The following is a 24412-nucleotide window of genomic DNA, read 5'->3' as shown; positions in this document are numbered from 1 at the left end:
CTACAACTCCCAGCATTACCAGCCTGTACTAGGGCATACGTTTAAATTACATTGAGAAACATATAATACGACAAAACTACAACTCCCAGCTTTTCTAGGATGTTATGGGTTATCCCAGAACACCACTAACCTCTCCTCCAGGCACCACACAGAAGCTCCGCCCCCTCACAGTGATATGCCACAGGTCTTTCACCAGTCCTCTGCACTGGTCACATGATGATGACATCACCAAAGGTCCTTTAGACTTCTGCTGCTCTGCTATTCATTGGCTTCCTGCACTGGTCACATGGTTGATGACATCACCATAGGTCCTTTAGATTTCTGCTGCTCTGCTATTCATTGGCTTCCTGCACTGGTCACATGGTTGATGACATCACCAAAGGTCCTTCTCCACCTCTTACTTTCTCAGGTAGCCATACAAGTGTAATTAGTGGGCGGGGCCTATCCTCCACTGCAGGCCCCCTTCCCCCAGGGGCCCCATAGCAGCTGCGTGGTCTGCCTCTATTGGAGGTACGCCACTGTGTGACGGCACATATAGTATCCGGTGGAAGTGCAATAACAGTCTGTGGAAGGGGCAATGCGACAGGCTGTACAGTATTCTGTGGGAGTGGTATTACCCTGCCTTTGGAAGGGATAATGCACCAGCAGGTACCAAATCTAGTTTTAGTGCAATTACTCCACCTGGAAAGGGTTAACGTGACAGGATAAATATACAGAGGTGGTGTAATTACTCCACCTGTGGAAGGCGTGACCCAGCAGGGGTTCACTGGAACCCCACAGGCTGGAAGGTGCGGCGTAGTAGGCCACAAAGCCGGGACCTCTAGTAGGAGTAGGGCCAACGGGAAGGACTTCCGGCTGGAACGGAGTGCGAGAAGAACACAGGAGCATGGACCTCTGAATGGGGGCCCGAGGGAAGCCCACAGATGTGCCAGCCGGAGGGTGAATGCAGGTGCAATTCTTCTGTCCTATCTACCGGGGATGTTAGTGTGAGTAAAACCAAGGCCTGCAGAGCAGATGTCTGTCTTCTACGGACACTAAACTAAAACTGATTAGCTCAATGTACACTGTAGGTGAATAGCTGAGAGGAAGAGTTAACACTTTTTGTTTAGTGTCTGCCTTCTGTTGGCAGCATACATCTTTGCTGTGTCCCCCCAATAACACAAAGGAGAAATAAAATCTCATCAGACCAAGACTATGTGAAGGGCAATAAAAGGCCCTCAAGGAGACATCAGGAAGACGAGGATGAACTAAGAAGGAGGTGGCGTCCACTGTTCCCAAGTGCATTTCTATGAAAAGACCACGTGCAATGTTCATGTAGTGATCAATACCAGAATTAAACGTACAGAGGACTTGCAGATGATGCTTAGGTTTTATTAAAATAACAAAACAAAAAAAAAATTTATGTCATGATAGTGACGAACAGAACTGTATGGAGTCCACCATTCTTTAATATAAACATTCTGGTTGCAAATGATTATTTTTTTTTTAGTTGAGGAGAGATGAATAATAAAATAACTTGGGTGAAGGAGGGGCTGAAACGCAAATATGAGGCAGAAACTTAGCGATTCATCTTTTCTGTCAGAACAGTAACATTTATCAGACTTAAATAGGAGGGGCTTTTCAGTTTTTTTTTCTTTTAAAATGGCACTTTTCTTACAAACCAATGAGCTTAAAACAAAAAAATATATATTATATATTTTTGCACCGATGAGGATGTTAATTTGAATGCCCCCTAAAAAGAAAGAAAAAAAAAACCCTGCAAAATGCAGAAAAACACATTTAGGCTCTATTACATTTACAAATACATACATAAATATATTACATACACCAGCAAACCAAAAATAAAGCGGGTAAGTGTCGTGCTACGGACATGTTCGCAGACTGCTCCCGCACAGGTATTTTGGCTGATCACAGTTGTCTCTTCTGTAAAGTATTCAAATTAATGGTGGGGTCCAGGAATGCGCAGTAGCATACTCTTCTTCCGGGCTGCCATGAAACGCATCAGTTTGTCCAGTATGGGGAACTGGTGTAGGCTGTCTTGTTTGCCTGAGTCTTCTGCTGCATGGAGTTTGGTTGGCTTCGTTGACCGGATCCACCCTGATAATGAGGATAAAAGCAAAAGAACAGAATAAGATTAGAGGGAAGGTCAACCTTACTGCCTGGGCTTTCCCTACAACTCCTTGGCCCTGATTTGTCATGCCTTCGCTCCAGAATTCTGGCTTCAAAAAGTCGCAAAACTTTTACACCACCCACTCCAGTTTTGAAATATGGGTGGGAAGGTGGGCGTGTTCAGTGAAGTTATTGAGTTTCACTACATTAATCATTACTTTTTTAAATTTATTTTAGAGAAAGTAAATCGAAATATCACTCCAGTAGCAATTTAGAGTAGGAACACTAGACTAGCTTTTCTAGACAAAAGAAAAAAAAAACACTATAAAAAGCGCTCCCATGGTCCCAGCCACCAGAGAGGCCAGCGCTTTTACCTATAGTGTGCAAGCACTGCCACCGCTGCTGGATTGCTTGTAACCCCTGGAAACAAGCAGTGTATAATGTGATGGCAAAATTAATCAGGCCAGGAAAGGAGGCAATATGGACAATCACAATACATTAGCAAGTGCCTTGTAATCCCTGAGGATAGGTAATCAATCTGCAGAGCCTCTCCTGCTCTATAACATGCTGCCTGCAGATTGCAGTTCATTTTATGGCAACAGCTCCTCTTTAGGGCTCAAGCACATGAGCGTGTGCCCCATGCTGCGGATCGCAAATAAAAATCAGCAGTGCACTGGCATGGTGCACTCAGTTTGTGGATGTAGACCCATAGACTTCAATGAATCCATAATCCACAATGTAGAGTCTGCACCGCAAAAAACAAAACCATGTTCTATTTTTATTTTATTTTTTTGCAGTGCGGACAGACCGAAATTCCACAGATTTCGTAGTGCTTCCGATCCGTGCCTCTGCATCGGAAAGAGATAGGTGAAGTCCTAACTTTGGTTGTCTCTTGAGGATGCGCACCCATTTAAGTAAATGGATCTTCATTCATGATAAAGCGTGCACACGGCCAGTGCCCACATATTGGACCAGCCGTTTACGGTCTGCAATACGGGCAAGTACACTTGTGTGCATGAGCCCGTAAAGTGATATTTCTCCAGCAAACAGAAAAGAGATGTGTAGCAAGTACAAAAGCTCCCTGATCATCAGTTTTTTTTTGCAAAGTACTATGAAATTCTCACCTGTCCATCCTGCTGGAGATGGTGATGTAGCAGCTGAGAGTGAGGCTGTTGATGAGCAGGTAGAATATGCAAGAAAGGAGCTGGTGCATAACCTGCAGCAGCCCCAGGATTTAAGGGCCCAGTTGATCCAAGAGCAGAGGGGAGAGTGAAAGGCGGTGGTGTGGCCGCATGGAATCCCTGCTTGTCAAATGTCTGCCAGATACAATGGGATAATGGAATCAGTCTTCTGTTAACAACATGTCAATGGTGCACAGTTATCTACAGATCCCATAACCGATACACACCTGAGTCTTGTTATAGACGGAGCCACTGATATCGGGCACTCCGGTGTTACTGGAGCTCACAGACACACCTGTATCAGAGATAAACATGGTTAGTGCAAAAAAGTTTTGCCTGAAACCCTTCTTGCGCTCTAATCTAATAACTGTCGCAGGCAGCAGTTCCATTTGCTTTTTAATGTGGGTTATAGCAGATACATCAGTAGAAAATGAACTGAGATCTAAGCCATGAGTCAGTGAACAGGAAACCCCTATGATTCCTAGGATGCAGGGGTACTAGTTTTTCTTTATATTAGATCTCCTACATAATATATTACAAAATTAAAAAAACTCCACTCCATTTTGCACTTTGATTGTCACTTAAACATAAAATCCTTTTCTCTTCCGTTAACTAGGGAACACAAAGACCTTGGGACATTCCAAAGCGGTGGCCAGGGTAGGAAAAAGAATGTGCTCTGATAAAAGTGCGGTTAGCGGACTGCTGCCCGGAGAACCCAAGGCTGCATCAGCTGAAGCAAGAGTGTGCACTAGGGCTAAAACGATTACTCAATTGAATTGAGTAATTAGACACCAAAAAATCCTCAATGCAAATTTTTTGCAGCGAGGATTCATTTGTGTCATGTGACCACGGAGCAGGAGTGAAGCACTTGCTATTACTCACCGCTCCGTGGTCACTCGCCAATTTGTACCCCGCTGCACCCGGCTATGGTCACAACAATTACTAACCTTTGCCTGGTCCGGCACCTGCAGACTTGCTTTGTGCTTGCGCTGACGCACTGTAACCACCTTTGCTGTAATCGGCAGCCGTTGTTCCCTGGGCCAAGTCATCATAACCTGCAGGAAAATGGACTAAATCACACACACATGATGTGGAAGGATCTGTAAGAAACTGAAGCCAGGGCCAGATGACTGATAGATTGTTACCTGTACTGTAACTGTGCTGACCATACCCTCCGGCCTGCTGGAAAGGTGTAGATGCTGTGTTTAGATTAACCCCATGTTGCTTGGCTGATGCAGGAGGTACCTAAGTGAGGGGAATTATTTATTTATTTTAAGCAGTAAAATCCCCCCCCAGCAATCTTATTAAGGGGTGCCCTATATCCACAACCGCTGCTTGATTCTAATAAAGCTTTATGCAGTTATATAAACTATGGCAACAAATATGTCAAACTGAACCAGAGTTCGGGAAACAGTTTTTAACAGTAGAAATTAATTTTTGAAGTTATTACCCGAAGTCTCGCGAGACTTCGCGAAGTAACAACTCAGTACAGTATTCCAACAAAGTTTTATGCAAATTAACTTTGGATCTTTCATCAAAAGTCGATTCGCTCATCCCTATTGACAACCCATACTTACAAACATGGTAGGTCCATACTGAAAAGCACTTGGCACTCCTGGTACTCCAGCATAATAAGGTAATCCTGTGTAGCTGTAGCCAGGTGGGAGCGTTGCGTTCAGGAACTGCTGCTGTGCCGTATGGTGTGTTTGCGTCTGATTCTGCTGAGGTTGGGCTAACGTTGTGGCGGGCGCAGGAGAAGCAGAGTCACCACGGCCAAACTTTGCTACATCACCTTCAAAGGAAAAACCAACATCGCAAACAGAAAAAATAAAAATAAAATAAATGTATACTGCAACAGTTACTTGCATTAATACTAATAAAGGGGCATTTATACATTATTGTAAAGCAGCACCATTAGACCAAATGAAACAGTGGTGGACTAACACATTCTAAACAAAAAGACACTGGGAGAGATTTATCAAACTGGCTTAGTTGCCCATAGCAACCAATCAGAATCCACCTTTCATTTTCCAAACAAGCTGTGATAAATGAAATGTGGTATCTGATTGGTTGCTATGGACAACTAAGCCAGATCTCCCCCACTGGGTTGAGCCTCCCACTATCACCTACTAAGGGCTCATGCATCCGCAAAAAGAAAAAAGGGAGTTACTCAGTGTGCATTCCGTTTTCATATGTCCATTCTTTAAAAAATAAATAAATAGAACATGTCCTATACAATGTACAGCGCTGTACTTGGTAAGCTGTGAGAAGGCCGTGGCACTCACAGGAGCACCAGTGCGTTCTTAAACAACTGATCGGCGGGCACCGGTCAGATACAGATTACCTATCCTGAGATTGTTAGTTATAGTCACCCAAGGCGACTTAAAAAAAAAAAAAGTGAAAATAAAATAAAAATAAAGTTCAAATCATCCCCCTTTCCTTCAAATAAAAATACTTTAAAAATAAACATGGGCATCACCACATGCAAAAATGCCCATACAATTTAAATATAACAATATTAATGGCATACGGCAAATGCCGTAACGGTAAATAAAAACAGCCAAGTCGCCATTTTTTTGTCACTTCAACTCACCAATAATTTATTTTTTTTGTAAAAAGTGATCAAAAAGTTGCACACACTTCAAATTGGTATCTCTGAAAAGTACAGATCACCAGCAAAAAATGAGCTCTCACTCAGCCCCGTAAATATAACTACAAAAAAAAAAGTTATAGGGGGTCAGAATATGGTGATAAAGTGGTATTGTTGTGACCGTACTGACCTGGAGAATGAAGGTAACAGGTCAATTTTACCGCATAGTGTAACGTGTAAAAAAATAAATGAATAAATAAATAAAAACCTGTCAGAATTGTGTTTTTTCCCCAATACTACCCCATTTAGAAAAAAAATTCAGCTTCCCACAACATGGTATGCAATCGTAAATGGCGCCATTAGAATGTACAACTTGTCTCGCAAAAAATAAGCCCTCATAAGTTTATGTGAACGGAAAAACAAGATTTTTGTATAACTTACCAGTAAACCTGGTAACTTACCAGGAAACCTTGGGTATAGCTCAACTCCCTAGGAGGCATGACACCAAGTGAAAACTGTTAAGCCCCTCCTCCAGCAGCTATACCCTCAGCCTGGAAAGAGAGACTGCCAGTTGCGTGTCCAAGTAGTGAAAGAATGGCAATGACCAATCATGTAAAACCAAACAAGTCAACTACCCGACAGGGGCAACTAAACCGTAACGGTAAACCAGAACAATGGGTGGGTGCTGTGTCCCCCAAGGAAGAGCGAGAGAGATTTTACTGGCAAGTTATACAAAAATCTTGTTTTCTTGCCCAATTCCTTGGGGGACACAGGAAACCTTGGGACGTTCAAGAGCAGTCCAAGAAGAGAGGGACTACAGCCCAAGGCGAAAACCACCGGAGATATCAAGAAACCGCCACCTGGAAGACCAGGCGGCCCAAAGCAGCATCCGCCGATGCATAGGTGTTCACCCTGTAGAACTTGGTGAAGGTGTTCAAGGAAGACCAGGTGGCCGCCTTACACAGTGGTTCAGCCGAAGCCCGATGCCTCTGAGCCCAAGAGGCACCGACCGCTCTGGTAGAATGAGCGGTAACGCCAAAAGGCGTCTCCTTGCCCTTGACGCGGTAAGCCTCGGCAATAGCCATCTTGATGAAGCGGGCAATAGACACCCTGGATGCTGCCAACCCCTTGCGCGGACCCTTCAGAACCACAGAGTCCGTGCGCCGAAAAGGTCCAGTGACTTCCAGGTAAATCTTCAGGGCCCTAACAACATCAAGGCGGTGAAGCTCCCGTTCTCGAGGATGAGAAGGAGACGGACAAAGGGAAGGAAGGACGATGTCCTCATTGAGGTGAAAAGCGGAGACCACCTTCGGAAGGAAGGAATCGGACGGAGAACCGCCTTATCCTGGTGGAAGACCAAAAGGGGCTCAGTGCAAGAAAGTGCCGCCAATTCAGACACCCGTCGAAGGGAAGTGATGGCCACAAGGAAAATGACCTTGCAGGACAAAAGGCGAAGAGAAACCCTCCGCAAGGGCTCGAAGGGGGTAAACTGGAGTGGGCGAGCACAACATTAAGGTCCCAGGGTGTAATGGGAGGGCGATACGGGGGAACAGAGTGAGCGACTCCTTGGATAAAGTTTTTGACGGGTCCAAGAGGGGCCAGAGGACGCTGGAAGAGGATGGAAAGTGCAGAGACCTGACCCTTCAACGAGCTGAGACCCAGACCCAGGGTATGCCCTCTGACGCGATTTTTCGGAGAACCCGTGGTAGAAGAGGGAGGGGCGGAAACAAGTACAGGAGGGAAAAATCCGTCCACGGAAGAACGAGAGCGTCGGCGCCGTACGCCCTCAGGTCCTTGGACCTGGACAGGAAGGTGGGGAGCTTGTGGTTGAACCTGGAGGCCATGAGATCCACATCCGGATGACCCCAACGGAGGCAAATGGACTTGAACACGTCGGGATGCAGAGACCACTCGCCCGGGTCGATCGTCGTCTGACTGGACACGAACGGGACCGCCCCGAAGCAGGGGAGTCCAATGCCGGAGCGATAGGAGAATCGCCCTCAGTTCCAGAATGTTTATCGGCAGTTTGGACTCCGATGGAGACCAAGTGCCCTGGACGGAACGGGGAGGGAACCCCCTCCCCCCTGCCCAAACCTGCAGACTGGCATCGGCAGTAACCAACCAGGTCATCGGCAGAAGAAAGGATTTTCCCAGGAGGGGAGTCCGTAACCACCAAAGGAGGGAGGTCCGAACATGGGGGGTGGGGCAGACAGAATAGCAGTCTGGAAGATGCGGGAATGATATTGTGCGAAAGGAATTGCTTCCAAACAGGACACCATCTGTCCCAATACTCACATGCTGGACCGGAAGGACAGACAGCGGTGGAGAAGCAGGGTCCAAACCGAACAGTGAAGGAGCAGACGCTTTTCTGGTGGGAGCCGAACCTCCGCCGCTTCTGTATCCAGTAGCATCCCCAGAAAGACGAGGTGTCTGGATGGGGTAAGCGAGAACTTGGGAAGGTTGATTATCCAACCGAACCGCTCCAAGGTTTGCAGCGTGAGGTTCACGCTGGTGGACGTCTGGGAAAAGGAGGGCGCCTTGATGAGCAGATCGTCCAAGTAGGGAAGTAGAAAAACGCCCCTGGAGCGGAGCAAGGCCAGGACAGGGGCAAGGATCTTGGTGAACAGCCGAGGAGCCGTCGCCAGGCCGAAGGGGAGGGCGACAAATTGATAATGGTCGGTGCCCACCACAAAGCGAAGGAAACGCTGGTGACACCGAGCGATCGGGACGTGGAGGTAAGCATCCTGGATGTCGATAGACGACAGAAACTCCCCTTTTGCCAGAGAGGCCACCACAGACCTGAGGGACTCCTGGCGCAGCTCGACCCCGGGAGAAACAGAGGTCCAGGCGTCTGTTGTCCTTGTGAAAAAAATAATGAAAAGAAAAATAAGGAAAAAAGCAGCCCTGCAAGCAGGGAGTGTCTTGCCTCCCTGGACACTAAGCAAAAAACTGGCAGTCTCTCTCTCCAGGCTGAGGGTATAGCTACTGGAGGAGGGGCTTAACAGTTTTCACTTAGTCTCACGCCTCCTAGGGAGTTGAGCTATACCCAAAGCTTCCTGTGTCCCCCAAGGAATTGGGCGGAAAAAAATAAATAAAAAATAAAAAAAATAAAAAAAATGTGTTATGACTATGGGAAGGCGGGGAGTGAAAAACGAAAATGCAAAAATGGAAAATCTCAGGGTCCTTGTGACACACCGAGCACGAGTGCTTGGCTTGTGTTCTGGGGACTCTGAACTTTCCTTTATTCAAACAAATAACTGTCCCTTCTCTCTCATCCCCCACCACCAACCTCCAAACTTCTTAGTCCCTGGCCCCTGACCCAGAGGTGACCAAGATCACTGGCATCCAGGACACTTTATATAAACATGCCTGTATAGTGGACAGCTTCAAAGGGGTTTATTACAGGGGCACGCCAAGTTGCATTCTGGAGGGTGGGCGCAAGCTGCTCTCCACACCTGTCAGCGGGAAAATCCAAAAATCTTACTCCGGTCATAACTTGAAAAAGGAGATTTTTGTATAACTTACCAGTTAAATCTCTTTCTCGCTCTTCCTTGGGGGACACAGACCTTGGGTATAGCTCAGCTCCCTAGGAGGCGTGACACTAAGTAAAACTGTTAAGCCCCTCCTCCATCAGCTATACCCTCAGCCTGGAGATAGAGGCTACCAGTTGCGTGTCCAAGTAGTGAAAGGAAAACAACCAATAACAGGAACAACCAACCAGCAACCCAACGGGGCGCCAAACCATAACCCTGTAACCAAACACAGAAGGGTGGGTGCTGTGTCCCCCAAGGAAGAGCGAGAAAGAGATTTAACTGGTAAGTTATACAAAAATCTCCTTTTCTCGCCCATTTTCCTTGGGGGACACAGACCTTGGGACGTTCAAGAGCAGTCCAAGAAGGGAGGGACCACAAACCCAAGGCGGAACACCACCAGAGCATCAGAAAACCGCTGCCTGCAAAACCAGGCGGCCCAAAGCAGCATCCGCTGATGCATGCGTATGCACTCTATAGAACTTTGTGAAAGTGTGCAGAGAGGACCAAGTGGCTGCCTTGCACAACTGTTCAGCCGAGGCCCGATGCCTCTGCGCCCAGGAAGCACCGACTGCTCTGGTGGAATGAGCAGTGATGCCGAAAGGCGGAGCTCTGCCCTTGGCTCGATAAGCCTCAGACACCGCCAGTTTAATGAAACGGGCAATAGCCACCTTGGAGACCGCCAAACCCTTGCGCGAACCCTCCGGAACCAAAAACAGGGAGTCCGTGCGCCGAAAGGATCCGGTGACCTCCAAGTAAATCCTCAACGCCCTGACCACATCCAGACGGTGCAGTTCCCGTTCTCTGGGGTGGGAAGGAGAGGGACAGAGCGACGGAAGGACGATGTCCTCATTGATGTGAAAGGCGGAAACCACCTTTGGCAGGAAGGTCGGGACAGGCCGAAGCACAACCTTATCCTGGTGGAAGACCAGGAAAGGGTCGGAGCAAGAAAGAGCCGCTAACTCCGACACCCGTCGGAGAGACGTGATGGCCACAAGAAAGATGACCTTGCAGGACAGAAGACGAAGGGAGACTTCCCGTAAAGGCTCGAAGGGGGCGGATTGGAGCGCCGAGAGCACCACATTCAGGTCCCAGGAAGGAACTGGAGGGCGGTACGGCGGAACAGAGTGAGCCACCCCTTGTAAGAAGGTCTTAATGGGCCCTAGAGGGGCCAGGGGACGCTGGAGAAGAATAGACAGCGCCGAAATCTGTCCCTTCAGAGAACTGAGGCTCAGCCCCAGGTCCAGACCCGACTGGAGGAAGGACAGGAGTGTGGGAAGGGAGAATCGGAGAGGAGGGATGCTCCGGGACTCACAGAACCCCAGATAGGACCTCCAAACCCGATAGTAGATCCTAGAGGATACAGGCTTACGAGCACGGATCATGGTGCGGATTACGTCCGCGGAGAAACCCCGTCGCGTTAAGACGGCGGTCTCAATAGCCACGCCGTCAAACGTAGCGAGCCTAAATGCTCGTGGAAGATCGGTCCCTGAGAGAGAAGGTCTTCCCTGGAGGGCAGTGGCCACGGTGCGTCTGCCAACAGCAACATTAGGTCGGCGTACCAAGACCGGCGGGGCCAATCCGGGGCGATTAAAATCGCGGGAACGCCCTCTGCCGCGATCCTCCGAAGAACCCGTGGCAGGAGGGGAAAAGGAGGAAAGACGTACAGAAGGGAGAATTCGCGCCACGGAAGGACGAGCGCGTCGGCGCCGTATGCCTTCGGGTCCCGTGCCCTGGCCAGGTATAGGGGGACCTTGTGGTTGAATTTGGAAGCCATGAGGTCCACGTCGGGGCGACCCCAGCGAAGACAAAGGGCTTCGAACACCTCTGGGTGCAGGGACCATTCTCCCGGGTCGATGGTGGACCGGCTGAGGAAATCCGCCGCCCAGTTGTCCACCCCCGGGATGTAAATCGCAGATAAGGCCGGCACGTGCGTCTCCGCCCAGAGGAGAATGAGGGACACCTCTTGCATCGCTGCGAGTGCCTCCCTGATGGTTTATGTATGCCACAGCCGTGGCATTGTCCGATTGGATCCGAACAGGGTGGCCCTTCAGTAGATGGGTCCAGTGTCTGAGGGACAGAAAAATCGCCCTCAGTTCCAGAATATTGATTGGAAGTCTGGACTCCGATAGAGACCAAACGCCCTGGACGGACCGGGGAGGGAAAACCCCCCCCCACCCCCGTAAGCTGGCATCGGTGGTAATCACCAGCCAGTTCAGTGGGAGGAAGGACTTCCCCCTTAGAGGGATATGCAACCACCAGCTGAGGGAAGCCCGAGCCAGGGGAGGCAGAAGAAAGGTCCTGTCCAGACTCCCCGGTGATTTGTCCCAGGCCGACAGAATTGCCCTCTGAAAGGTGCGGGATCGGAATTGTGCGAACGGCACCGCTTCGAAACAGGCAACCATCTTTCCCAACAACCGCATGCTGGATCTGAGGGAAGGGCGGTGATGACGGAGGAGACTGTGAACCGACCCGCGAAGGGCCAGACGCTTGTCCGACGGGAGGCGGACCTCCGCCAACTCTGTATCCAGGAGCATCCCCAGGAAGATCAGCCGTCTGGAGGGGATAAGGGAAGACTTGGGGTGGTTGATAACCCAATCGAACCGCGTCAGGGTCTCCAGGGTGAGGTCCACACTGCCGGATGCCTGAGAGAAGGAGGGTGCCTTGACCAGGATGTCGTCCAAGTATGGGAGAAGAAAAACACTTCTTGAACGTAGAAGGGCCAAGACAGGGGCCAGGACCTTGGTGAACACCCGAGGAGCCGTCGCCAGACCAAAGGGAAGGGCGACGAATTGGAAGTGATCGTCCCCCACCGCGAAGCGCAGGAAGCGGTGATGACATGGAGCAACCGGAACGTGGAGGTATGCATCCTGAATGTCGATCGAAACCATGAAATCCCCTCTTTCCAGGGAGGCCACTGCGGACCTGAGAGACTCCATCCGGAATCTCTGTAGTCGGAGAAAACGGTTCAGGCGTTTTAGGTCCAAGATCGGTCGCACTGAGCCTTCCTTCTTGGGAACCACAAAGAGGTTCGAGTAGAACCCCCTGAACCTTTCCGTCGGAGGCACGGGGGCGACGACACCCTTGTCCATTAGAGAGCGAATAGCCGCGAAGAAGGCGGCCGCTCGTACGGGATCCCGCGGAGGACGGGATCGGAAGAAACGGTCTGGCGGAATGGACGCAAATTCGATCTTGTATCCGCAAGATACAATCTCGAGCGCCCATGCGTCTGAGATGTGGGCCCGCCATACGTTCCTGAACAGGAGAAGGCGGCCCCCCACCCGGGTGGGTGGGGGCGCACCTTCAGGCAGAGGGCTGCTGGCCTGTGGGAGCCCGTGCAGGCTGGGACTTGCGCCAGGTAGGTTGCGTCCGAAAAAACGGCTTCTTGCGCCTATCTTGGACTGGGCCAGAGGAAGAAGAACTGGCCGCGGGTCTAGACCCGGTGGTCTTGCGAAAGGACCGAAACCGGGACGAACCAGCGCGACCACGGGGGGCGCCCTTTGGCCTGGACTGGGGGAGGAGAGTACTCTTCCCACCCGTGGCCTCTGATATAAGTTCGTCCAGACGGGTCCCGAACAGGCGGGAACCCGTAAATGGTAGGCCGGCCAAAGAGCGTTTGGAAGCGGCGTCCGCCGCCCAAACCTTCAGCCAGAGTTCCCTCCTGACAGAAACTGCCAGGGCAGAGGAACGGGCAATGAGGGCACCCGCATCAAGGGAGGCCTCACAGACGAATTTTCCGGCCTGAACAATTAGTTGGGCTAAGGAGCGGAGGTCCTGAACAGGGACGTCCGACCCTAACTCCCGTTCCAGTTGCAAACCCCATTCAGAGACCGCTTTACCAACCCAGGCGGAGACAAAGACCGGTCTAAGGGCCGAACCAGAGGCAGTAAATATGGCCTTGGAGAGGGATTCCGTACGACGGTCCTCAACAGACTGGAGGGAAGATCCGTCCTGTACCGGAATAGTAGTGCTTTTGGACAGGCGAGCCACGGGAGGATCAACCTTAGGCGGGGATGTCCACGTGGTCACAGAATCCGCTGGAAAGGGATAGCAAATGTCCAGCTTTTTGGGTGTAATAAAGCGGACGTTAGGCCGGGTCCAAGCCTTGGATACCACAGAAGAAAAATCAGCGTGTATGGGAAAAACCTTGGAGGCCTGTCTGGGGCGGAGAAAGGACACGCCGGCCTGTTCGGAGCTGGGGGGGTCATCGTGTATCTGAAAGGTATCACGGATGCTAGCGATAAGATGCCCCACCGCGGACGCCAATTTGGACGGAAGCTCTGAGTCCATGTCCACGTCCGAATCCGCCAGTTCTCCCTCAGAAAGCGTATCCCTTTGAGAGGATAGACTCGACTGAGCTTGCACGCATGGCGGAGAGAGCGAAGCATCTGGAGAAGATGTGCGCTCAACCCTTGAACGTTTCTGAGTATGCCGGGCCCTGGAAGATTCGCTGGGAGGCAGGGAACCAGTGGGGGCGGCAGAAACGGTAGTCCCAGCGGGTGCGACAGGGATTGTGGCAGCCTGCGGGAGAGGCGGTCTATCCACGAGACGGCCCACTACGTGTGTAAGGCTTTCCACTGCCTGAGACAGAGACCTAGCCCAGTCAGGGGGTTCAGAGGCACCGGGGGTCGCAGCGGGAAGCGGGCCCTGCATCGGGGCCTGACATGCAAGGCAATGCGGCTCAGATTGTCCACGCGGAAAAAGTTCCTTACAAGCGGTACAGGCATGGTACCAGGGTTTGGGGGCACCCGTGGGATCTGACATGCTGAAAGGTGGTTGTACTCTAATACAGAGACCACAAAGGGTTATAGCAGCTATGACCAGGAGGGTTAGGAGAGGGTTAACTGTCCTACCAGTGCCTCAGAAGAACGTCAGGAGTAGAGATGGAGCAGATCAGCAGCAGCAGAGAGCAGCAACAGCAGTGAGCCAGCAGATAGCGCCCACAGAAGCCGAGCGATGTACACAGGAGTTTAGAGTCCCCCACCGTGTCTCAGCTTCCTGTCAGGAGTGAGGAAGCGCGGGAAATCTCAGCAGAATCGCGGGGAAAACAAGCTCCGCCCCCTCCAGCGCTTGCTCCGCCCCCAACAGGACGCGTGCGTAAGCCACGCCCCCTGCTGCCGAAAATGCTCTCAGGGCTAAGAAGAAGCCAGATGCCAGAAAATAAAGGGCCCGCAGGCCCCTGGAGTGCGGCGATTTGCCCAGGTGGGTGACCCTCTGCCACCAAGTCCCCTGTTTCGCCGAGAAACAAGCTCCACCGCGATCTGCCCATGTCGGGCATAAGCCCCGCCCCCCGATCGGAATGGAGCGGGCGGCAGCGGGAAGGGAGAGAGAATGCCGGGCTGAAGAAAGCAGCGTGGGGGGAACGGCGTGGAGGAAGGCGGCCCCCCTGCTGAGGATAACCTGAGGGGAGCTGGGGAGGGTCTGCTTGAGCGCTCAGAATAAGCGACCACGGGTGCCCCCCTTACCCAGAGGGGTAGGTGCTGCAAATAGGGACGGGGTATGGGCTGGAATAGCCATCTCACCGAACGACGTCTTCACCCTCAGTTCCTTCCAGCAGGGTCGCCCCTTCAGCCACTGGCACCGCAGTGGCAGGAAGCTGGTAGAGGGGCTTGGCGTGCGGGCGACCCCCTAGCTGGCGGGATGTAGGGGAGCCATTGCTGCCCAGATCCTCCTATTGCTTCTGTGGGGGAGGCAGCAGTGCAGATAAATTGGCACTGGCGCAGCTCAACCCCGGGAGAGCAGAGAGGTCCATGCGTCTCTGGTATCCCTAGGAAAAAGTAAAATAACAAAATTAGAAAAATAAAATATCAAGGAGAAAACAGCCCTGCAGTAGCAGGGAGTGTCTTGCCTCCTTGGACACTAAGCTAAAACTGGTAGCCTCTCTCCAGGCTGAGGGTATAGCTGATGGAGGAGGGGCTTAACAGTTTTACTTAGTGTCACGCCTCCTAGGGAGCTGAGCTATACCCAAGGTCTGTGTCCCCCAAGGAAAATGGGCGAGAAATACAGCTCAATAGATTGAGGTACACCATTTTAACAGACAGGAGGTGACGGTGCCGCACATGCCAAAAACCACCCACTTATGTTAAATCCTGGCTCAGAAAATCAGTTGCTCCGATTGGGGTCAAGTGGACACCCCTTGTTTGGTACCCCTGTGACCCCAATACTGAAAGCTAAAAAACAAGCCCACAATTATCGGGTGGGCATTCTCCTGTGTAGAGTTATGGGCAGAAATCTATTTTAGACCAGATGTCAGCGTGAATGACCGGTCATAAAAGTCACAGCCAACCCATATGGACAGAGCAGATTGCAACGGGTTCCCCATTTTGAGGCAAATCTGATTGAATGAGGATATGTGTCTTTCTGTCTTGCCTCAGGACCCGATAGCTAAAAGTCTCTGAGTAAAGTAGTTTTCTTTCATCCTTTTTATTTTAAAAACTGTTCTGTGTATATTTGCATGCTTCTGTTTTTTTTTTTTTTTTTATTACATCTTTCAATTTTTATTAAAAACAATTATTTAACCTAGCACGGGCAATATTTTGTCCATTAGAACTCTAAGTCCATTAGAGTTCCTAATTTTCAGCTATTTGTTTGCTTTAAAATGCGAATCTCAGAAGTTTAGTCGTTGTTAGAAAGAATCGGCAACAATTTGATCTCCCGTGCAATCTGGTAGATTGTAGGAAGCAGGGTGATCAAAGTCGTGTGTAGTGTCAGTACTTGTCCCGATTGACCGCTGGTACAGGATCCCGGTCTGATCAGGTACTGCGACCTGGGAAAAACGGGCAAGATCGTGACAGTCCTCTAAGGGTTAAAATTATGAGATATTGTTGTCTGCAACCAGGGGTAAAAAAAAAACCCGCTTGACTGGTCTATGCTCAAAGCAGAACCCAATAGTCTACACAACATACATTCTACTAATTGAAAGAATACGTCAGGACCAACAGATTATTCTGTATCTAGGCGTGCTGTCAACCAACCTGAGTATGGGTTGCTTGCAAGTCCTCCATCTCTTCCAGTAAGCGTTGCTGGGGCAGGGAATGTGATTCCATAGTAGTCCTACCAAAAACAAAATAGACAAATATTTAAAAGGGGTGCCAATCCAGTTAGATAACCGCTATTGGAGGTTGCTGGCGCCAAAAACACATTACATGATGTAGTAAACCAGGGGGCCCAGAAAAATCATGTGCTACAAGGTGATGCCAAGCCCGCCACAGTGAGAGCTGCTCTAACCCCTCAGTACTCCAAACTGGTGGAGGGTTCTTGAGGATGTCTATTTTCTATTGGTGCATGTTGAAAAGAGGCCTAACGAGATAACCCTCTGCAATCTTATTTAAAAAAGCAAGTTTTAGGCTACTTTCACACTAGAGTTCGAAGAATCCGGCAGGCAGTTCCGCCAACTGCCTGCCTGATCCAGAAATCCGTATGCAAACGGATATCATTTGTTTCCGGATGCGGATCAGTCTGACAAATGCATTGCAATACCGAATCCGTCTTTCTGGTGTAATCCGGAAAAACTGATCCAGTATTTATTTTTTTCACAGATTTAAAGTTCTGCGCATGCGCAGACTGGGAAACCAGATCCATTTTTCTGGAACACTTGGTACCGGATCCAGCATTAATACATTTCAATGGAAATTAATGCCAGATCCAGCAAATGCTCTGATGTTTTGGCCGGAGAATATACCGCAGCCCGTAAAAGGAACTGAACTGAAGACATCCTGATCAGATTGCTCTCCATTCAGAATGTATTGGGACAAAACTGAAGCCTTTTTTTCCGGTATTGAGCCCCTATGACTGAATTCAATAACGGAAAACTAACGCTAGTGTGAAAGTACCCTTACATAATTGAATTCTATTCTTGGAGTAAACTACACTCTACAACACTACTCACCATTGGCAATCTGGATTGAAGCATTTGGAGATCATCATATCCATAGATCTGCTTAAAAGTAACAAGACAGGGTTATAAATCAGTAATTAAATTTACATGCATTACTTATGACATTTACTAAATCGAGTGCAATGATGCTTTAAAGGCATTTTCTTTTCCCACAAAAAAAAACTAAACTAACAGCATAAATGCCATAAAGAAACCTGTGTATAAATTCAGCCTATAGGCATTCTACAACATGAATAAAATTAGTGGCAAACACTCACTGATCGCCAACTCCCAGTCCTGTCTTGCCATATAGGAGAAATCAAATCCACTTTGTCAGTCATTGGCTACGGCTACTTTCACACTAGTGCTTTTACGGATCCCTCATGGATCTGCAAAAACGCTTCAGTTACAATAATACAACCGCATGCATCTGCCATGAACGGATCCGGTTGTATTATATCTTCTATAGCCATGATGGATCTGTCATGACCACCATTGAAAGTCAAAGGGGACGGATCAGTTTTCTATTGTGTCAGAGAAAATTGATCCGTCGCCATTGATTTACATTGTGTGTCAGACTAATCCGTCTTGCTCCGCACCACATTACTGACAGAAAAACGCTGCTTGCATTTTGGTGCATTCCGTTTCTTCAGTTTAGTTTTGTCCTCCTCATTGACAATGAATGGGGACAAAACTGAAGAGTTTTCTTCCACTATTGAAATCTTATTACGGATCTCAATAGCGGAATAGAAAACACTTGTGTAAAAGTAGCCTAAGCAGGCATTCCTATGTGTTAAAAAAGGACCCGAAAGTAGATATCAAACACAGGCAGCGTTGGAAAAGGAGTGGTGGGGCTTGGTGAGGTGTGCATTTATTTTTTTTTTTTATTAAAAGACTATCAAGCACAGCAATACCTTTCAAACTACAGTAAATAATGTTATTGAGGCTAAATCAAAATCTCTAACTTATCTCTAGACTGAACTCTGCTATCATATTGTGCACTTGCCAAATGGCACTGTACTGCATTGAGAAGATTCGTTCTGCAGTCTTCTCAACCACAGGTCCAGTGTCCAGGTGCATAGAAAAAGACCAGGAGAGAGTATCAAGATAAGAATCTCAGAATTACGGTTTCCGCTTCAGCCTCGCCAACATTATTCACTGTGGACTGTAGTTTGAAATGCACTTCTGTTATGACCGATACCCTTTAAACCAATCTTAGCCCACTGACACGAATTTAGTCTCCGCTAGAAAACTGAAAAGTATATAAGAAATCTTCTGCGTCTCAGGAGCTCAACTAGGTCTCCCCCTTCTCCTCATCGCTGTACTGTGTCTGGTTGGACAAGGAGAACTGTTGCAGTAGAACAAAAAGTTGTGCCCCAGCACCCTCCTCAGTCCAGGATGGTGCAGATCAGCAGGATATAGATGGCAAACTGTCCGAAGGTATGTGTGCCCCAAATCTCCACCAGTACCTGACCGTTCTGGTCAGCTAATCTCCAACTAGGTCATTGTTAACCAAAATAGGTCCTTCATATTATAACTTTGATATCTCCAAGCACTCCATGACTTCAGGGACCTGATTTGCATAGAGTGAAAAGGCAGCAAGTCAAGGTCTCTATAACCAAAGCCAGTCCCTTCTCGCTTGACTGATGTCCCCCAGGACATTCAAGGAACCTCCTCGACTTTGGGGACCTAATTTACATGCAACAAGGAGGCATCAAAGGCAAGCTATTTTTATTTTATTTTATCATAATGAAGCACCATCAGTGAAGACAGTAGAACAGAAGACAATGTAGAACAGTCAGGTACTGGAGGTGGTTTGTTGGTCATATACAGTACTTCGACAGGCTTGAGTTACAGCTGGCCAGACATATTAGATTGTTCAGTCAATAACTCCTTACCCCTTCATGCACACAGGGGCAAGTGTCCTCAGGGGAGAAAGCCGGACACATTTTGCAGCAGATTATCACCCCATAAACAAAAGAACAAGTCAGTTGAAATCCTACTCCCAATTCCTTACCCCCCTGACATCTGCAATCAGTGAAAAAGTAGGGTGATCCAACTGAAAAATCAATCACCTGACATTTAGTTAATGTGTATGGCCAGCTTAACACCTGTCAGCCTGGAGCATTTTCTGGATAACCTGACAAACAGTGGAGGGCAAATATATTTTTTGCATCATTCATTTTTAGGTTTTAATGTTCCTGTCATTCAGGCATAGTAGTCGTAAATGAAAAAAAACTCATGCTCTCACACACAGCTACCACATCCCATAAACACTGTCCTCACTGCCTACATCCAAACCTAAGAGAAAACTCTGCATCCAATGCTTTCATCACCCCTTTCAACACACAACGACTGGGCTTACTGGGTATGCTGGGAGGAGACCACCAGGTCCTACTATGTACTGATTGTGTAACAAAGGGGGGACACCCTGCGGCAGGTTGGGGGGAGCTTTTCCTGGAAAGCAAAAAAAAAAAAAAAAAAAGAAAAGAAAAAAAAAATTAAAATTACAATCATGTATCTGACCCCAATGTAAGGCTACTTTCACACTGGCGTTTTGGCTTTCCATTTGTGAGATTCGTTCAGGGCTCTCACAAGCGGTCCAAAACTGATCAGTTTGCCCTAATGCATTCTGAATAGAACAGGATCCGCTCAGAATGCATCAGTTTGCCTCTGTTCTGTCTCCATTCCGCTTTGCTTGCAGCATTTTGGTGTCCGTCTGACGAAACTGAGCCAAACGGATCCGTTACACACAATGTAAGTCAATGGGGACGGATCCGTTTTCTATGACACAATATAAAACGGATCCGTCCTCCATTGACTTTCAATGGTGTTCAAGACTGATCTGTCTTGGCCATGTTAAAGATAATACAAACTGATCCGTTCTGAAAGGATGGAGATCCGCACCAAACCAGAGTGTGAAAGTAGCCTTACATGTTATGCAACCTCTAGACAAGCACCTAAAACATACTGAAATTTCTACTGACTTTTCAATAATAACCAAACAAGTTGAAAGCTATGATAATAAGCATTACAGGGGTCATCATCTCCATAGCTGATCGGGTCTACTGGTGCTTACACAGATACTTTCCAGTCAACAAGGTCTTGTATCCTCTAATGATAAACAAGTTACATGGCAGCTGCAGAAGGCTGAGCGGGAGATATAGTCTGTTACCAAGACTTTGCATTTATTTGGGTGGGCCGTACACCAGGACTATAAAACATTCTGCACAAAGCTGTATGTACAGCCTGCTCCAACTATGACCCTGACTAAGGCACATGACTGTTTTGCGGTCCGCAAAACTTGGATCCGCAAGAAGTATTTGCTGTCTGCTTCTCTTGCGGGCCCATTGATATGAATGAGTCCGCATCAGTTCCTCAAAAAAAAAAATTTTTAAAAAATGATTGGATGAGGACCGAATCTACGGCTTCGTGCATGAGCACTATTCCTGAAAAAACGGTCTTGTTAGCTGCCGGACAAGGATCATCAGATAGCAAAGGTGTGGCAGTTGACAAGGCATTTTATATTTATATTGGCTATGCTGGTGGAAGTATGAAACATGGACATGGTAAGCGACTGTTAGCAGAAACGTAACCATAACATTTGTTCATAGCCATTGCCTCTTACCGGAAGAAACCAGAGGAGCAGTTCGTGTGGAAGCAGCAGCTACTGGCACGCTAACACTGGGAACGCTCAGGCCCAAGCTGTTTGTAGTGTTCATACTGCTGGCCAGGCTGATGACAGAAGAGGTGGTGCTCGTTGCCGATGTGGGGGCTGTAGAGAAGGTTGTGCTGGGCTGGAGGGATACTGTGTTTTCCACACTGGTATGCTACAGAAAATAAAAAGGTTTACATTATTGGAAAATAACTTGGCTATAATAGCCATGCCCTTAAAGAGTTACTAAACCGTTGAGTAAAAATTTTAATAAGAGGCCCCTAATGCCCTAACAAAAAAGTTTTTCTAATATACTTACTTTTGAAATTTGGTATTTTTATTAGACTTTTCCCTACCTAAAGCGCACTATTCCTTGTGCGCTTAAAATTCAGCTTTCTGTACAGCGCTGACAGCTCAGCGGTGTACGAACTGTGAGGTTTGAGAATGGAGCCTGTTGTGCCTTATAAGTATATAATAAGATATTTGATATAGTTATTAAAGTGGATTTGATATATAATAAGCTGCGTGTGTGTTATATTCACCATTATGTCATGTATTTTAAAGATAGCCGAAAAAAGTTCATGGAAAGGACACTGTTCATAAGGTTTATTCTCTTAGATGTACCAGTCTGAGAAAAGTAATTCTGGTCTCCTTTAAGATATACAGGGAGTGCAGAATTATTAGGCAAGTTGTATTTTTGAGGATTAATTTTATTATTGAACAACAACCATGTTCTCAATGAACCCAAAAAACTCATTAATATCAAAGCTGAATATTTTTGGAAGTAGTTTTTAGTTTGTTTTTAGTTTTAGCTATTTTAGGGGGATATCTGTGTGTGCAGGTGTCTATTACTGTGCATAATTATTAGGCAACTTAACAAAAAACAAATATATACCCATTTCAATTATTTATTTTTACCAGTGAAACCAATATAACATCTCAACATTCACAAATATACATTTCTGACATTCAAAAACAAAACAAAAACAAATCAGTGACCAATATAGCCACCTTTCTTTGCAAGGACACTCAAAAGCCTGCCATCCATGGATTCTGTCAGTGTTTTGATCTGTTCACCATCAACATTGCGTGCAGCAGCAACCACAGCCTCCCAGACACTGTTCAGAGAGGTGTACTGTTTTCCCTCCTTGTAAATCTCACATTTGATGATGGACCACAGGTTCTCAATGGGGTTCAGATCAGGTGAACAAGGGGGCCATGTCATTAGATTTTCTTCTTTTATACCCTTTCTTGCCAGCCACGTTGTGGGGTACTTGGACGCGTGTGATGGAGCATTGTCCTGCATGAAAATCATGTTTTTCTTACCTTGCAGACTTCTTCCTGTACCACTGCTTGAAGAAGGTGTCTTCCAGAAACTGGCAGTAGGACTGGGAGTTGAGCTTGACTCCATCCTCAACCCAAAAAGGCCCCACAAGCTCATCTTTGATGATACCAGCCCAAACCAGTACTCCACCTCCACCTTGCTGGCGTCTGAGTCGGACTGGAGCTCTCTGCCCTTTACCAATCCAGCCATCTGGCCCATCAAGACTCACTCTCATTTCATCAGTCCATAAAACCTTAGAAAAATCAGTCTTGAGATATTTCTTGGCCCAGTCTTGACGTTTCAGCTTGTGTGTCTTGTTCAGTGGTGGTCGTCTTTCAGCCTTTCTTACCTTGGCCATGTCTCTGAGTATTGCACACCTTGTGCTTTTGGGCACTCCAGTGATGTTGCAGCTCTGAAATATGGCCAGACTGGTGGCAAGTGGCATCTTGGCAGCTGCACGCTTGACTTTTCTCAGTTCATGGGCAGTTATTTTGCGCCTTGGTTTTTCCACACGCTTCTTGCGACCCTGTTGACTATTTTGAATGAAACGCTTGATTGTTCGATGATCATGCTTCAGAAGCTTTGCAATTTTAAGAGTGCTGCGTCCCTCTGCAAGATATCTCACTATTTTTGACTTTTCTGAGCCTGTCAAGTCCTTCTTTTGACCCATTTTGCCAAAGGAAAGGAAGTTGCCTAATAATTATGCACACCTGATATAGGGTGTTGATGTCATTAGACCACACCCCTTCTCATTACAGAGATGCACATCACCTAATATGCTTAATTGGTAGTAGGCTTTCGAGCCTATACAGCTTGGAGTAAGACAACATGCATAAAGAGGATGATGTGGTCAAAATACTCATTTGCCTAATAATTCTGCACGTAGTGTATGAATGAGATAAGGATAGACACAGCTGGTGCTAGTTACCTCTACAGTTTGGTATCCATTAATGACGCAGAAAATCAGTAAAATCTATATACACTTATGATCAACCTTAGTTTTTGTATAAGAAAATCAATAGGACCTATGAATTGTTTTATACTGAATATTATGAAGGACATTTATGTATCTATTATCTTATATATTTCTTACTAGGAACGCATATACTCCTGAAGCATGGTGAGAAGAATTTAAAAGTGTAGACCGTGTTAATGAGTCCTCGTTCAGGGAAGGTGTGTTATTTTAACTAACCATCAATCACCCATTGGAGTAACCAAGGAGAGAGAGACATCTGTGAGTACAATGTTCATTATATCATCTGTAACATAAATCAGAGTATGGGAAAGTCTAAATGGTACACAAACGTCTGTTTTAATTTGTATACGTGTCAAAATTAATCCCTCAGCTCTAATTTAAGGTTCCAAAGGTCATGTGTATAGAATGTAAGATAAAGTCAGGATTGGATATTTACCCCTTACTAGAATGATACTAATAGCTTGGGTAATAGTGTCATCTAGGGGTAAATGAGTAACATTACACTAACAGCAGAAATGCATTTTGGGTAATACAATGATATCAGTCATTATCATATGTACACGCCTAACCAACAATGATTGGAAAATTCCTAGTTAGGAAGGTGTGTCTGATGAGTTTGTGATCATAAACCACACACACACACGAAAAAAAAAACGAACAGCAACAGGAAAGAACAGGGAGCAACAGATGACACAGAAACAAAGAAAGGAAGCACACCCTAGGATACAAATCCAATGATGAGAACAGACTTTAGAGCTGACTCCCCTTAGACTATTCATATCAACTGCACTCTCGGGTAACGTATAATTTTATTATATGTAGTATTGATTGAATTTCCCTGCTTTATTGCAGATGTATGTTAGATGTACTACATCAATATTATAGCTATTCAGTAAAGATGCATATTACTGAATAAGAGACCTAATATTGATATCAGAGGGCATCTCTGATTGGAATATTCATTCCATAGCCATATCTGGCTTGATAATTTATAAGTTGTGTTGCAATACTACCGGTCCGAGATTTGTCATAGTTTTAGCAGAGCAAGGGTTCGTATCTGCCCGTATCATTGTTTTATATCTAACAATTGTCGTTAAGACGGTTGCATTACATTTTTATGTTTGAGAGGTATTGTGTATACGTTGGTCTTCGTGTTAAAGCCATCTAGTGG

General features: G+C 47.2%; 1 protein-coding gene across 10 annotated transcripts in view; it reads right to left on the bottom strand.

Annotated features, from left to right (window-relative positions):
- Positions 1-1350: 1350 nt before the first annotated feature.
- UBAP2 (ubiquitin associated protein 2) overlaps positions 1351-24412 on the bottom strand; it is a 113146-nt gene continuing 90084 nt past the window's right edge. For 5 of the 10 annotated variants that reach the window (XM_044276281.1, XM_044276280.1, XM_044276279.1 and 2 more), the window contains exons 19-28: positions 20915-21116; positions 19652-19743; positions 17299-17349; positions 16385-16463; positions 4868-5082; positions 4436-4535; positions 4238-4360; positions 3518-3585; positions 3234-3425; positions 1351-2097 (exon numbers count right to left, since the gene is read on the bottom strand). In XM_044276281.1, the coding sequence (XP_044132216.1) occupies positions 2002-2097; positions 3234-3425; positions 3518-3585; positions 4238-4360; positions 4436-4535; positions 4868-5082; positions 16385-16463; positions 17299-17349; positions 19652-19743; positions 20915-21116 (1218 nt within the window). In that variant the 3' untranslated portion in view covers positions 1351-2001. The remainder of the gene's footprint in view (positions 2098-3233; positions 3426-3517; positions 3586-4237; positions 4361-4435; positions 4536-4867; positions 5083-16384; positions 16464-17298; positions 17350-19651; positions 19744-20914; positions 21117-24412) is intronic. The other 5 variants (XM_044276284.1, XM_044276288.1, XM_044276285.1 and 2 more) reach the window with 3 other exon arrangements.

The sequence above is a fragment of the Bufo gargarizans genome, chromosome 1 (assembly GCF_014858855.1).
Source record: "Bufo gargarizans isolate SCDJY-AF-19 chromosome 1, ASM1485885v1, whole genome shotgun sequence".
NCBI classification, from domain to species: Eukaryota; Metazoa; Chordata; class Amphibia; order Anura; family Bufonidae; genus Bufo; species Bufo gargarizans.
Note: the sequence above shows the minus strand (reverse complement) of the source record. Positions and strands in the feature narration are given on the sequence as shown.